Here is a 14,858-nt window from a genome sequence, read left to right as displayed (position 1 = left end):
GACGATGGAAACAACAGCGGGGTGACGCGGTGATGGCGGCAGTTCAATCAGGCCACTGAGACCCGAGGCGGGGGACACAGTGAACTGTTGTCGCCTCGTCTGTGTGGGCGCTGCTGGATGATGCGTGCGCAATCAAACAGAAACCCTACAACGGTTCACTCCTCCAGCTCGGGGCTCTTCTTCATCACAGCAAAACACATACAATTCACCTCGCTCTCCCTGCTCTAGCACACCTACAGACATGCTTTCCCTCTCTCCCTGTCTTTCTCACACACACAATAAAAAAGAGGCGAGAACCAAAGCCCACATAAGGAGAGCAGGTGGGAGTACATTATCTGTGAGTGAGATACAATTTGTTCTGGCCATCTCCTGCTTGTGCGCTAGAGTGATCTCCCCGAGTAGCAGCATATCAGCGGGCAGCAGCTATCGAGTGGGTGGTGGGCATTACACAACGCGGCTTCAGAACCTACACAGGCCACTCCAAAGGCCAAGCTCATTGAGGTAGAGAAATCCACCGGGAGGCCGACGATGCCAGATCATCTTTTTGATTGAGCAGACTCGACGATAACAATACTCTAGGCTTTACATTGGCACTTTTTCCAGAGCTAAAATCCTGCAGAGCTCACATTTATGCAAAGGCAGAGGTGGAGCAAGCAATCTGTTGAGAAAATCTCATATAAATCTATATTACTCCAGGTTTAAAAACTACCGCTGCTATGATACTACGACCACTAATAAAAAAAACGTAACAGAACTAATTACCTGGTTGAAAGTTGCCTGCCTCCTTTTCATTCACCTTCATTGTGAATACAAAGTAGAATAATGCATGGCAACAGCTTTAAAACAAGTGCATTTCCTATTGCAGGACGGTTGCATAAGAACCTATTTGTCGATGAAGGCCAGTGCGAAGAAGCTTTACGCGAAACCAACAACAGTCCCCAAGGCTGTTTGTCTCAATAGGCCCTTCATAAGGTCTAGAGAGAGCAAATCACTCCTTAATCAAGGTCTCACCGTCTCCTCACAAAGAACATTTAAATGACATAATGACATTATGCAATGCCGACAGCTTAGGCGAAATAAACGTATTCAAGCCCAGACAAGTAAACCATCTAACGGTCTTTAGTGATTACATTATGCAGCCCGCTGTACGCATCCCCTGGAAACTAACATTCACGGCTCAAGAGTTGCATGTAAAGGGGCATTCAGTGCATTCAGCCTCTTTACGCGGGTAACAAAGTGCACGGACGGTGTTAAAACAAGGTGTTGCCTGGTGATGTGGCTATAGAGGCTCGGCTGATAGAGAGGGCCATGGCAGCAGCTTGTGTACTCTCTGGCCTAACCCCCCCCCCCACCCCCCACCCCTCCATGAAACCCCACCTGCCATCTGGCTCAACCAGGAAGTGACTATGTGTCAGTATATAGGAGAGCTCTGTGTGTGTGTGCATGTGCGTGTGAGTGTGTGTGTATGAAAGAGAGGGAGAGAGAGGGAGTGAGAGAGAGAGACTGGCATGTCATTCGGGCCCCTTGCGTCTATGATAAATATTTACATACAAATTTGCTGACCATGTGTCATGTTGTGATTGGGGGTGTATGCTGAAGGGGCACGGAGGGAGAGAGAGAGAGAGAGAGAGAGAGAGAGAGACAGACAGACAGACAGACAGATGAAAGATGGCGGACAGACGAAAGAGGATGGTATTGAGAAACGAGGAAATGTTTATACAGAATGGTGTTTGTGTGTGTGTGTGTGTGTGTGTGTGCGCGCATGAAAAGGAGAAAGCAAAAGTGAGTGAGAGAAAAGAGAGAAAGAGAGAACGCCTTGTTTAACAGGACTACTGAGTGGGAGAGGGGTTGAGACAGGGGTGTTGTGTGGGAGGGAAAGAAGTACCTCACTGCTGTGCTCGTGCACGCAAATACACACACACACACACACACACACACACACACACATGCACACAAAACAACCTCTGTTTCTTTCAATTTGAGGTAATGAAGGCAGGAGGTGCTGTTAACTGTTAATCAACATTTTTACCTGTTTGAAAATATTAAAGTCAACAGCTCTCAGTAAAGCTAATACCAACCAAGCCACGCATAACTGTCAAGACATGGCAGGTCACATTTTCAAATTTTCACCTAAAATAAATAATTTCTTCTATGCCCTATTACCAACTTGTTCACATCAGGAGATGTACACATCTTCATGACTGTGCCTGAAACGGGACATGACACATCCCAGTTCAAATTCTAGCTACTTTTAAGCATTTTACTTAATTACTGCAGCACTGCCATGGCCAGTGTTGAAGGCTTTGTCTGTTCTTATGTCGCCTGATGGGCACACAAACTTTGACAGTGTTATATCTGACTCAATTTGGGAGGTTTATGTCTTCTTGTGAAAACCTACACCGCCTGGTCATCACTGCTTCCTTACCCCATGACCAACTCTTCCACAGAGTTTTGTGCTAATCCATTCATAACTTGTTGAAATAACCTGATGATGACAAAACAAACATACGGAAAGGAAAGCTTCTGAATAGACCAAAATGTCCAACATCAGCGTATCTGCGACACCCGCCTCTCCATGTGAATAAAACCCAGGTAAGAAGGTTTACAACTGCCCGGCTTGTTTGTTTTTTTTCATCTCCGCTCTCTTTAACAGCTAGACAAGACATTCGCCTGCCATAACGCCCTCAGCAAACACCGGGGTCCTGCCCTTTTGTGTAAAAAATGAGGACTGTGCATACATTCACTCAAGTGGCTCAGGACACAATGCCTGCCAAACACGTACATAGGCGCACATATATTTTGGGAGTAACGTTCATTAGGAAAACGATGGGTTGCCATAGCTCCTCTGAGTGGCAGTCTGCCTCTGATTTCAACAACATCAAAGAGGCCTCATCAGAAAGTCTAATGGGGAAAGCAGGCACTTGACCAGGAAGAAAAAGGCAACAATAGATGCTTCAGATTATGTGCATATATGCAGCTGTCTACAGTATATTCATGCATATATGCATGCTATCGCCTGTGTTTCTTCACAGAACCATGAATCAGCTCAATTATGATTCCAGGGGGATATTAAGAAAATTGCTCAATGTAAAATCTTGCAGGTAACAGCAAAGGAGTGGCAGAAAAAGCTTTAGGTTTTTATTTTGTTTGTGTATTTTCTCTCTCTTTTTATGTTCCCTGCAATGGCTGATGACTCCGGTTAAAAGGACGGAAATGTTTATATTCCTCTTCGGTCAGCAGGTGCTTCCAAAGTCAGCAGTGTCAACAGTCAGAACTGAGCCGGTCCCTGTTGAGTCGGTCTGTTTCAGAGGGGTGTTTTAATGCATGAAGCAGACTTGGCGAGTGCGTGTCAGAAAGCTTGTTAGTTCTGACACACTGGATGAACTGACCCCTCTGCGCTTGTTAAAACACACCGCTACGGCTAGCCACATGGCCCGTCCAGCCTGGAGGCACAGTCACTCACTTATTAAGTTTACATACTGATTTTCAACATGCAACATCTCTTAGGAGAGCCCTGCTTCTGTTATGTCTGGGCGAGATAATTAGGACAATTATGTTGTCTAACTGTCACATCCATAAGGCAAACACTGTCATGCAAAACGAATGCATGCACGACCATGAGCTCGTAATGAATTTTGAAGTTGAGTTGTTCCGATACCAATATCAGAAATGCTTCCAATCCAGGCTAAAATGCTGGTTCGGGTATCAGTGAGAATGTGAGTCTGATCCACGTCATTTATTATTAAACTTCAGGCTTAATTTTTTGTGCACAGTTACCGCTATGCAGTGCAACTCGCTGTCTCCCCCTCTCTCTCTCTCTCTCTCTCTCTCTCTCTCTCTCTCTCTCTCTCTCTCTCTCTCTGCTGGGGTCCCACATCCCAGTTCACTGTGTACCTGTGTACCGCGCTTCACCTCCTCTCTCTGTCTTCTCATACTCCTGGCTCACTTTGTTGCTTTCTTACCTCATTCACTGTGTAGCTCACTCTATTGTGGCCATGTTCACTCTGATCGCGGGTGAAAAATATCCCGATGTGCGTTTGTGTTTTTCTGGGTTAGGTTTACCCACTGCAAGTCAACAGCCTACTGATCTGACGCACAAGAAACACAGCTGTGTAAAAAAAAAAAAAATGCTGGAGTAAGAGGTTAAAACAGGTTGCATAGCCTGACGTTTCACCGCTGTAAAAAATGATGAGTAAAACAGTACTGACTGCTTCTTAAGTCTGTGGAAAGCAGACCACTAAAAAAAATGTTGGCAATACATTACACTGGAAAGTCCAATTAGTAAAAAGGCAGTGTGTACAATATGCAATTATATCACATCCATACAGGTTAATACTATACAGCTGTTACAGGTTAAAATTAAGGCTAGCTCATATATCGATATTATATTGATATCGCTATATAAAGCTATATATATGTATTTTTTATTTTAAAGGCTGCATTACAGTAAAGGGATGCAGTTTTTGTTGTTTTTTGTTTTTAATTAAGAATGTTTGAGCTGTTCTATTAATTGCCTCTACCTGTTTGGTCATCAAATCCACATAAATCATGACTGTTTATCAAGAACATCTTGTGTGTAAATATCTTATCTTATGAAAGCATTAACAGCCATCTCCACAATTTCGTCACAATATAGTTATCAAGGTATTCAGCCAAAAATATAGTGATATCTGATTATGTGCATATCATCCAGCCCTAGTTAAAGCAGCAGTTCCACAACAGTGTGTGACACTTGACTACTGACCCGTCACGGGAGCCTCGATGTCCAACAGGTTCTTCTCTGAGCGCAGGATGGCGGCGCCCTCTCCGATGAGCCTCAGGGCCACCCCCTCCTCCACGCGCCCCTCCTTGGTTAGGTGGGCTTTGAGCACATCCACCTTGGGCTTCCCCTCGGTGTCGAACACCTCTTTGGCCGTGAGTCGGTGGCTGGGGGGGAACGGGACAGCTGCGAGGACGGAAAAAAAAAGAGAAAGGTTAAGCCTGCAATCCAGCCTTTCAGTGTTAAATGCAGATGGCCATGTAGCATCCTCTAATCCTCCTGCACATTCGTAATGCATTTTTCATGCTTTGGTATAGTTTTCACCGGCAAAAGGCTTATGAAGACACAGTTAATTCCACATCACTCAGGCAGCAATTAAGCCGTTTGATTAGCATGTTCCTTCCAGGGGATCAACTCCCTACAGGAGAGGGGTTACATTCCCTCTTATGCTTGGAGCCCTCTGACACAATTTGCTGCTATGATCTGTGAATCATTTAATTTTCAACATTTACAGCAGATACACACAATTGCTAGGGATAGGCCTAGCTGTAGATTTCAGCACATCAGCTGAGCAGAAAATGATTTGAGAAATAATAATGTGTTTCATGTGCAGAATGAGTACAAAGTCTGAAGTCAGAGGGAAGCTGTCCTGAATTGTCTAACATGTCAGACTCTATCCATGCCTTTTTTCTAACTATCATCTGATTTGTGTCTATGATTTGAAGAGCACAGCCATAGTAATATAAATATATGGCATGTAGTTACTGATTTGTCAATCCAAATTATTTGGAAGACTGAGCGTACAATTATCTTTCTGAGGGTCTTTGCAACATGAAAATTAGAGGCCCCACTTCCACAACAAATCTGTTTCTGTCAATTTCCATAATTAGCGCAAAGAAAAGAAAAGCTTTTCACTTCAATTCAATTCATTGTGCTCTAGTAATTTCTGGATGCGACTGATGCACTCAAATGGCTGAACCCTGTTTGCATGCATTTCAATCTGAAACAGTGAACTTTCCAATCTATTCACATCATGAAAAATAAGTGCTGCTCTTTTTTTTTTGCAAATGCAAATCACCATGTGAGAGTCTTCAAACTAACTTTAAATGAAATGGTAACAAAGGTTGTTCTCATCACAAACGTCCACCTCCACACTCTGCACTCATTTTAAATGTACCTAATGCAAATGACATTTCGCTAATAGTTTAAAAAGAACTTTATAATGACACCATTAGAAAAAGGTAACTTTTTGGTGACCTCCACACAAACTGAAACCTAATACACATATTCAATAATATAATAACATACAGCCCCTTCAGAGGCATATTACTTATGACATTCAATCAAAACAAGTTGTTTTTTTTTTTTTTTAAAGGACAAAGTTAAAAACCATATCCAGCGGACTCTTCTATCCAGCAGCTTCACAGCGTTGAAAAATAGGCCATGTGCTTAATTAACATCCCTGTGCAGACTTTGCACATAGCATACTGGTGTGAATAATGCACTTTGCCAGTAGCTATGACTGGAATACTGTTGAGATGGCGGTGGTGTATCACAATTAAGATCCTATGATTTCCCAAAGGTGACATCAGTGGTAATCAGACCTCCACTTTATCTCTGTGTCACACTGTGCTTAGCAACAGATAAAAATTGGTATCCTAACTGCGGTATTTAAAGCTTTCCAACAGGTGTGCGTGCAAACAGCAGATTCACAGGATTTGCAGAGTTCCTTCAGTATTACCCTGAATATTTTGGTTATTTGTGGACAATACCAAAGTGGTGTGTCAAAAGCGCTGCATCCAGTAACGAAGGCAACAAGTGAAGTGGAAACCGATCTTTAATGCGAAATCATTTGATGTTGGCAAGCTAACTGGGCACAATGGTAATTATTATGTTGACTTGTTAGCTTACTAATGTCCCCAGCTCCTGTTATTTTACATGATGAAACTGCTGTGATGTCCAACATCTTTACGTAACCTGCCTATTCAGTTCTCGCAAAACACTGTGTCATCAATTTAGTCAGCATCAGCATAATGTTATTGCATCAAGGCTACGCATCTGAAAAATCTCATATGCCTCTGTTTTCCCCTTTCCAGAAATCAATAGTTTATTTTTATTTGAAAATCCGCATATGTAAAAATAGAATGAAGGAATGTTCACTTAAGCCAAGCACTTTTCACACCAAACAATCAATGAGCTTAGCGAAATCTTCTGAAACAATATCAGCGTCTCCAATCAGGTATCCGGGGGTTTTTAGAAATCCCCATCCTATATTGAATTACCCGAGGCCCCAGGCTGGCCTCCCCAAAGCACCTGCTGTGCAACTCTAGCCTGAAGCCAGGGCCTTGTGGCTTTTGACTTGAGTGACTACAGCAGACTTGCCTCCTGAGAAGCTGGGAACATACATGTTTTCCATACATACAGTATGTGCTGCCTCGGCTTGAGTTGGTTTGACTCGGCACGTCAGCCCAACGCGGCTGCGATTTGCATTGCCATTACAAAAGGACTTCATGCTTGAAGGTGTGGCTTTAAAAAGCCCATATCATTCCACTTTCCCAGTTTAATCTTTTGATTTTCATGGCCTATTTGCAAACATTTACATTTCTTTATGGTCAAAAAGTACCCAGTTACAGCTGTCCAGGCAGTTCTTGCAGCACCTCGGGCTTACTCAGCCTAAAATGGGCTGTTTTGGCTCCTGTCTGTTTAAGGTTCCCTCTATAAAAGCCTACTCTGTTATGATTGGCCAACTGCTCAGAGTGTGTGTTGGCATTGGTCGGCTTAGAGCGTATATTACATAGTGACGTAGATAAGTATAGGAAGAAAAGCCTGATGTACAAACAAGGCATTTCAGGCTGTTTTCTGATCGAGAGAATAATTCCCTTTGTTGCAGACATTTTACATGCACCTCCAGCTATATAACACACTAAAGGTGAGGGGGAAACCCAAAAAGCATAATGAGCTATTTAACTGATGACTCACTTGTGTCGATGAGGTTTAAAAGCAACACCCTCTTTTCCATGATTTTTAAAAGCAGTGCCCTGTTTAGCTCTGTTTACTTGCACTACGCAATGGTTGTTGGTAGCCAGCTACTTATCATCATGGATTTGCAGGCTGCTGTTAGGATTTTGCTTGGCATCCACCACTTATTGCTTGAAAAACAGAGGCAGGAAGGCAAAATGGATCTAGAAGAGGAAGCTATAATTTGAAGCCCATCAGACAAAGTCAGACAAAGCCCATCTGACGTCACCACAACCTGGCTGGGGGCTAGAGGCCTCAGGCGCAACTTGGCCCAACACGGCGCATTTAAACTGTGTGCCAGTGGAAAAACAGTATAAACACTCATATGGACCGCAGTGAACCTCTGCTTATCACGTCCTCAGATTGCATGCTGACTAACAGGTTGAGTACTTTATAGATGCTGCTTTTAGCTTCAAAATGATATCACTGATATCAAATGAGATCAAATATGTCAAGAATTTATGATGTGACCAGCGTGATGTCATAAATACTGAAGGTGTAATGAAGCCTAAAATCATGTTAATTTACTTATATGACCCTTGACGACAAGCGCATCCCCTAGGACTTACACAATGACCCAACAAAGATCTAACTCATCAACATTCAACAAGCCTTGATGCCACCAGTCTCAATCCCTTCATGCAAGCAAGAAGAAACTACCAAGGAAACTTTATTAGGAAAAAACGGGAGAATCCTTGGGTGGGGTATGAGGCGTCCGCTACCAGGACAGCTGAGCATGCAACAGATGCCTCAACAAAAACAGTGACATGAACAGTAAAATGGACAATAACGAGGAAATAACAAAGCAGATGAAACGGAGAGAAACATGATGTGGCGGAGAGACTCACAGAGGCTAGGGCAGCGCCCACGTCCACTGCTGGGTAGAAAAACTGTAAATGCACTGGTGTGAATCATCGAATATGCATTTCCATCGCTGGTGGGACACGCTGTCAACACTTGCATTGAGTATTTGCCAATTGTTAACGGACAGCTTTCAGCTTGCGGAGGATAGGTGTCTCACCAAAGAAAAGCTTGAGCAGAAAGGCAATTGTTGCCATAAGAGCAGCTGCGGGCATTCAAAGCCTCACATTTGCTCCGACTGAAGTGACATAACACATTTTAAAATTCTAATTGTAAAGAATAACATTATTCTTTTAGAAAAATACCCCGCATGAAAGCTGTGGTTGTTGGTGCACTGGCAACCTCTCAACACATCATCCTGCCATTTCCTAGAGTCAGGACAATGGAAAGAGTGAGGACTCTCCCCTTGTGGAATTTCTAACAACCCTCTTATTAACAAGAGTAACACCCACCTCTGTGCCAGAGCATTACATGGCACAACGTTATGATAGGTCCTACACTCTTCACTGAATGGGCCAGCCTAAAAGAAAAAAGGCTTTCCTCTCGTGGTAATAATGAAAAGTCATGGGCTGAGGGGAAAGGACTACAATGTGAATGAACAACTACATCAAGGGGGAAAGCTTTCATCTAGGCATTGGCTGTGTGGAGTTATTAAAACAGAAAAATAAATGGCGGTGTCAAAAACTGCATTAAAAAAACGTGGCCACATTTCTTAAGGCCATTACAGTAATTTCCCCCTGCAATATGAGCGCTTGACGGCCAAAAGTCAAGCGTAAAGAAACATGCCCAAATCTCAGCTGTTGTCTCAAGCTCTGCAACTTTCCGTTTTCAAAGTTTTCCTCCCCAAATCTTCCATTTCCGACAGACAAACAAGGACATGCCGACAGACCAATTGTCGATTGTTGAGAATGACCCTTTGTAGCCATCCATCGCGCCTTACAGTGCTTTATAGCTGTGAGAGCACAGACTGACCGGAGGCTACCTGCCTCAAACTCAGTATGACTCAATGCTGGCCTCCATTAGCTGATCGCTTTTGCTTTCATTAATTTTACCATTTCTCTGCCCCCTTCTGTTATGTAACTGGGAAATTGCACTGCAGGCTCACATCTAGTGTGAGAGAGGCAAGAGAGTGCGAGCAACAAAGAGCAAGAGAGAGAGAGAGAGAGAGAGGGAGAGAGAGAGAGAGAGAATTTAGGAGTCTGATTTAACTTTCCCTGGTAATTTGTCTCAGATTAGGACTGTAATTTGCAAACTATCCATAAGCAATCCATCACCTAGAAGGTTTAAACAGCACTAGCAGAGCTCTAAAGCTTTCAATCTCTTGTGAATGTGTTAAATTAACTCTCAGGTTTCTTTAATAAGCAGTATATAACAATATTGTGTTGGTCAACATGATTTATATCGACATCTGGCATGGTAGGGAGACTACTTCTTAAAAATATGTCAGAACTGGGTTATGGGTCTTGAACTCACAAGGCTTTAGCTCATTAACATCAGCAACCGCCGTTATTCTCTAGTGTGCGAGAAAGGAAAAACGATGCAGGCATTTCAGATTTGATTCTTGAGAAATCCACACTACCAAGTACAGCGCATCTGTGCCTGCTGATGAGCAGTGGGAAACTGGGCAGCTTGAAATGTTCAGGTTGGTCTAGTTCAGAGCTAACGCGATCTCTCTGAGGAGATCAGTGGGAGGTGCACAGTCATATGGGCGCTAGACGGGATCATCTTAATTGGAGAAAGTGAGACAGACTATAGCAGCTACAGCAGCTCATCAAGCAGCCTCTGGCCATTTTCATCTAATGGAGAACATATAGTGCAACAGAGAGGCTGGGCTGATCAGGCGGCGTCCGATGTCTACAATTCTTATTTCTCATTTTCCTTCTTGGCTTTCTAAGCTGTCTAAAAGCTGCACACAAAAGATTACTTCATAAATAGATAATCATCGAGAGCAGAACTGCATTTACCAATGCACTTCAGGAGAGAAATAATTTTGGAATTATGAATTGAGCTACTGAGTGAGGGATAATATCAGACCATGGAACCTGCATGCATTCTGTTCTCCATAAATTCAAAAACTACAAACAAAATACTTTAACAATACAATCAGTCAACGGGCGTCCAACTAGTGCTGAGCACTACCGAGAGCAATGGTGCCATTTTAATATTCAGCTAAAAGATCTGCAAAGCAGTACCCATGGCAAACATCGTTATTTGTTCTTTTGTTATATCTGGCAAAAAATCAAGTCAAACAACAGTTGCGACCTCTCTCTCACGCTCAAATGAGGTTCTCACACACTGCCTTATCACACCAACTATTTCACTTGACTGTGGATGTCGCAGACACGCATAAAGAACAAGAACAAGCTATCTGATAAAATCTGCATCTGGACTGAGAAAACAAAACAAAAGAAAACAAAAAATATTATGTCAGCACTGTCTGAGTTGGGTTGGGATTGTGGCCAACAAGTTGGCATTGTTGGACTGGTTGAATTCCTTTGAAAACAGCAAAGAACCAGAAGTCTACTTTGAAAGAGGAGCATCAACCTTAGATAAAAATTGGCAAATTCTGGGGCTGGAAACCTAATCCTGCAATGCACAGCACCTTCCAATGCAATGCAGGATTGACCCCAAAAAATTGCTGACAGCGCACGATGCAGCAGGAGTCCTCGGAGAGTATGGGTGAGACTCTGGTTGGCAAAGCCCATGTCAGAACCGCCGTCCCTGCCCAGACAAGCCACCACGCCAGCAATTTCCCTGCCCTCAGCCTCAGCATGACCAACAGGGAGCTGAGGCAGAACAAAGGCTATAGAATGATGTGTGAAAGCACCAAAGGTCAGTTCGTACAGGCCGAGGGTGGAATATTGAAGGTAATTTGACTGAATGCTGAAACATTATTATGCAAAAGATGGAGCGGCAGCACGATATTTGATCTAAAGCGTGATAAAGATCAATAGATTTTCTTCCTTATTCACACAAGACAACAGTCGCTATTCCCATGACCTGTTTGCCTTTTTGAATGAAGCGTGTCTGGGCTCTTCACCCTGAGACGTAGTAAGTGGCTGGTCAAGCAAGCAAGGACTCTCGGTGTGAAATGAATTACCTGGAAGCTCACTATCTGATCCACTGGTGTATAAATACGGTGCCAGGAAAGATAGCTCAACACATGCAAAATGAAATGGCCCACAGCAGAATTTGTTTGCTGCAGTCAAGCCAACAGCAACACACAAACACACACAAAAAAAAAAAAAAAAAAAAAAAAAATTGATCTGCCCACTACAACACTAAGGAATGTGTCATAATGTTTCATAGTCCCATTATAATGAAGCTGTACTGGCTGCATAAAAGAAAACACAGAGATAATCAACCAGAGACCGGCTGCAATGGACGAAGAAAATAAATCCTCAATCTCTCAACATTTTTCAATTGCACTCTTCAACAGATTTGTTTCCGATACCAAGCCTTTTAGTGACAATGTGTGTACTGTATGCATGGAGGAATATTGCCAAGTGTTGAATAGGGCACAAAGCGTGAACACCTCATTCCTCAAACAGTGATGGTCAGGGTTCTTTAATTAAATTACATAACTACGCTGAATTATAGGGGGGATATGTTTAGCAGATGAGGATGAGCAGCATGTATGAGCCTCTGTAGGCGGTAAGAGACAAAGGACATACTGTACAAATACAAAAGCATCTAAACTTCAAATGTCATTTGGCAGCACTTTCATTACTTCATTATTAAACTCCCACAAAGTCCGTGCGGGAGCTGCTTACCTTGCATGCATAATACAAATGATGGAGATCATACGGCCATTTTTTCTGATGGCAAGAACTTAGGCTGATGAACGATGTCACACATCATTATATTGGTTAGGAGATCAATTATTTGCAACAACCTCCACCTCCCACACTGTATACAAGAACTTTATGTCTCCAAATTAGGTCTCAAATTTGCTTTTTGATTCTTATCGAGCTTTGCCTCCTTCCACTCGAAAGCCCATAAAGCTGTCAATCAGTTATTCATAAGTCAGCTCTCCACTGAAGTCACGCATTCCTCACATAAAATTAGCATAATATAAACTCTGGTGGCAGAATAACGCCCACAGTCTACAGAATAAATGGCATATTATAATATGAACAGGATTACAAGAATATTTAAGAGGGGACTTATGGCTGCCAGCTTCATTTAGAGATGATTCTAAAGCAAAGAAATTGGAGCAGAAATGAACAGTAATCCTACAAAAACCCTTCCTCCCCTTAAATGAGCTTCTACTGTGCATAAAGCTGGTCTAAGTCAGTGTGGAAAACTCCATTCTCCACAGTCCAATTCAGAAAACCAATATTGTGTGTACATGAAAGGATGCAAAAAGCATTTAATATGGAGGCAACAAATATCACGTGGTCTATCAGGTAACTAAAATCATTTTAGACACGGTTTCTAAACTGCTATATAAGCTTTAAACAGTTGTGCGCCAGAATGGGAAAAGGACAGCCATTTCTAGTAAGTGAAAACATCTTTATTTGCTTGACGATAAAAAAGTGGTCCAAAAAGACAATTTATTTCATTGCCCACTTCAAGCTCTAGGCCAATTCGCCAGAAACAAGAGTTAATAGGTTTATTCTTAGGCTGACGCAGCAGTACAGCTTAAGCCATACACCTGGTATTTGTGGCTCAGTACAGGGAAGAAGGAAAGTACTCAGGTTTTCCATACTGTGTCATATGTAGATGAGGACAAAGAACAATGCCGGTCAACCTATGGAGGAAAAAACAGTCACCAAACAGACCTGGGATTAAAAAGGCCTGCAGGGTTCAAGGTGCTAACAGTGAAAAGGTCACTTATAAAAGTGGTATGAAGCTCTTGAGCCTGCGTTAGTGGGGATGGAGGCAGACTCTGGACAAAACGTTTTGCAGACCATGGCTTTGAAGCCCATGCCTTTGAGCGCGCCGATTCACGCTGTGACTATATCCGTGTGCAATACGGGAATGGGGTGGTTACTTCTGTGGTCGAGGCAGGAAGGAGGACAGAGCCAACAACACCCACCCTCCCAGAGACAGACAGTCGGAGAGAAGAGAGGGAGGAAAGAAGCGAGCGGGAGAAAGAGCCTTTGGCCGTGTCAGAGGAAGCAAAAATGCAAAATAGAGACACAGAGAGAGAGAGAGAGAGAGAGAGAGAGAGAGAGAGAGAGAGAAAGAGAAAGACAGAGAGCAAAACTGTCAACAGAGACTCAGTCAACCAAGACGGGTTTTGTGCCGTGAGGACAAGTAGTGTTTTGAAGAGGAACTTAACAGAGAAAACCATCTTGATAATGATACTGAGCGACTGGAGAGGGTCTTTGCAGGTTATGTAATATTTGGAGGCTCATGCAAAAAGCACTACAACATGCACCCAAAGAATAACCGGGTTCCCGGTGGACTCTCACCGTGTCACTGACCCCTGCTGTATCGATGGCTCGCCACATGCCCAGCCGCCACTGGACACCCCGGAGAGAACGCCCACCCACCCCTGTAACAGTACTTAACATCTACTCTTGTCTATCCACATAAAATTAGCATAATATAAAGTCTGCTGGCAGAATGATGCCCACAGTCTACAGAATAAACGGCTTACTATAATATGAATTTACTCAGAATTATTTCCCATGTGACACAGTAATTCCACTACCCTGCACTAATTGTATGCCTTGTAAAAGTACATTTCATTATATTAATTGCACATTTTCTACACTGTTATTTGCAGAATGGTCTGGTCAACCCACTCCCACGTCCATGGCCACTGGTCAATGCCATAATCAAACTGCAGCTGTAATGACTGACTTCAACCTGATGCGACCGACGGAGCATTTAAAATACATTTACAGTAAAGAGGGTCGCTTCTTCTTCCACCACGGCCGTCGTCTGCTGCAGTGCTATAAGCTTTTACATCTCATCAACAAACAGGAGAGATATTAGATAAAAGTGAGTAAAAAGGGTTGCCAGGGTAACAGCGCTGTAGAGACTCAGTCTTAATCTTGCATCCATCAAAATATTGGCTTAAAAATGAGTTGCCGGCAGCATGTTACATTAGTGCTGCGGTGTTACTGCTACGAAGCGGATCCAAGTCTGCTGATCACAAGTCAGAATGCAAGTCTTGTCACGTGCACATTTGGACGGTTGATCACCTATATTCCAATTTTAGATGCTTAGAGAATTAGCGTAAATGGGCTGCAAATAAACAACAGAA

The 14,858-nt window shown here is 43.0% G+C and overlaps 1 protein-coding gene across 2 annotated transcripts in view; it reads right to left on the bottom strand.

Annotated features, from left to right (window-relative positions):
- Positions 1–14,858, bottom strand: part of LOC115376184 (serine/threonine-protein phosphatase 2B catalytic subunit alpha isoform) — a 72,886-nt gene that overhangs the window by 38,278 nt on the left and 19,750 nt on the right. For both annotated transcript variants that reach the window (XM_030075673.1, XM_030075674.1), the window contains exon 2: positions 4,745–4,945. In XM_030075673.1, coding sequence (XP_029931533.1) covers positions 4,745–4,945 — 201 coding nt within the window. The remainder of the gene's footprint in view (positions 1–4,744; positions 4,946–14,858) is intronic.

The sequence above is a fragment of the Myripristis murdjan genome, chromosome 18 (assembly GCF_902150065.1).
Source record: "Myripristis murdjan chromosome 18, fMyrMur1.1, whole genome shotgun sequence".
NCBI classification, from domain to species: domain Eukaryota; kingdom Metazoa; phylum Chordata; class Actinopteri; order Holocentriformes; family Holocentridae; genus Myripristis; species Myripristis murdjan.
This window is presented reverse-complemented; position numbering and strand designations above follow the sequence as displayed.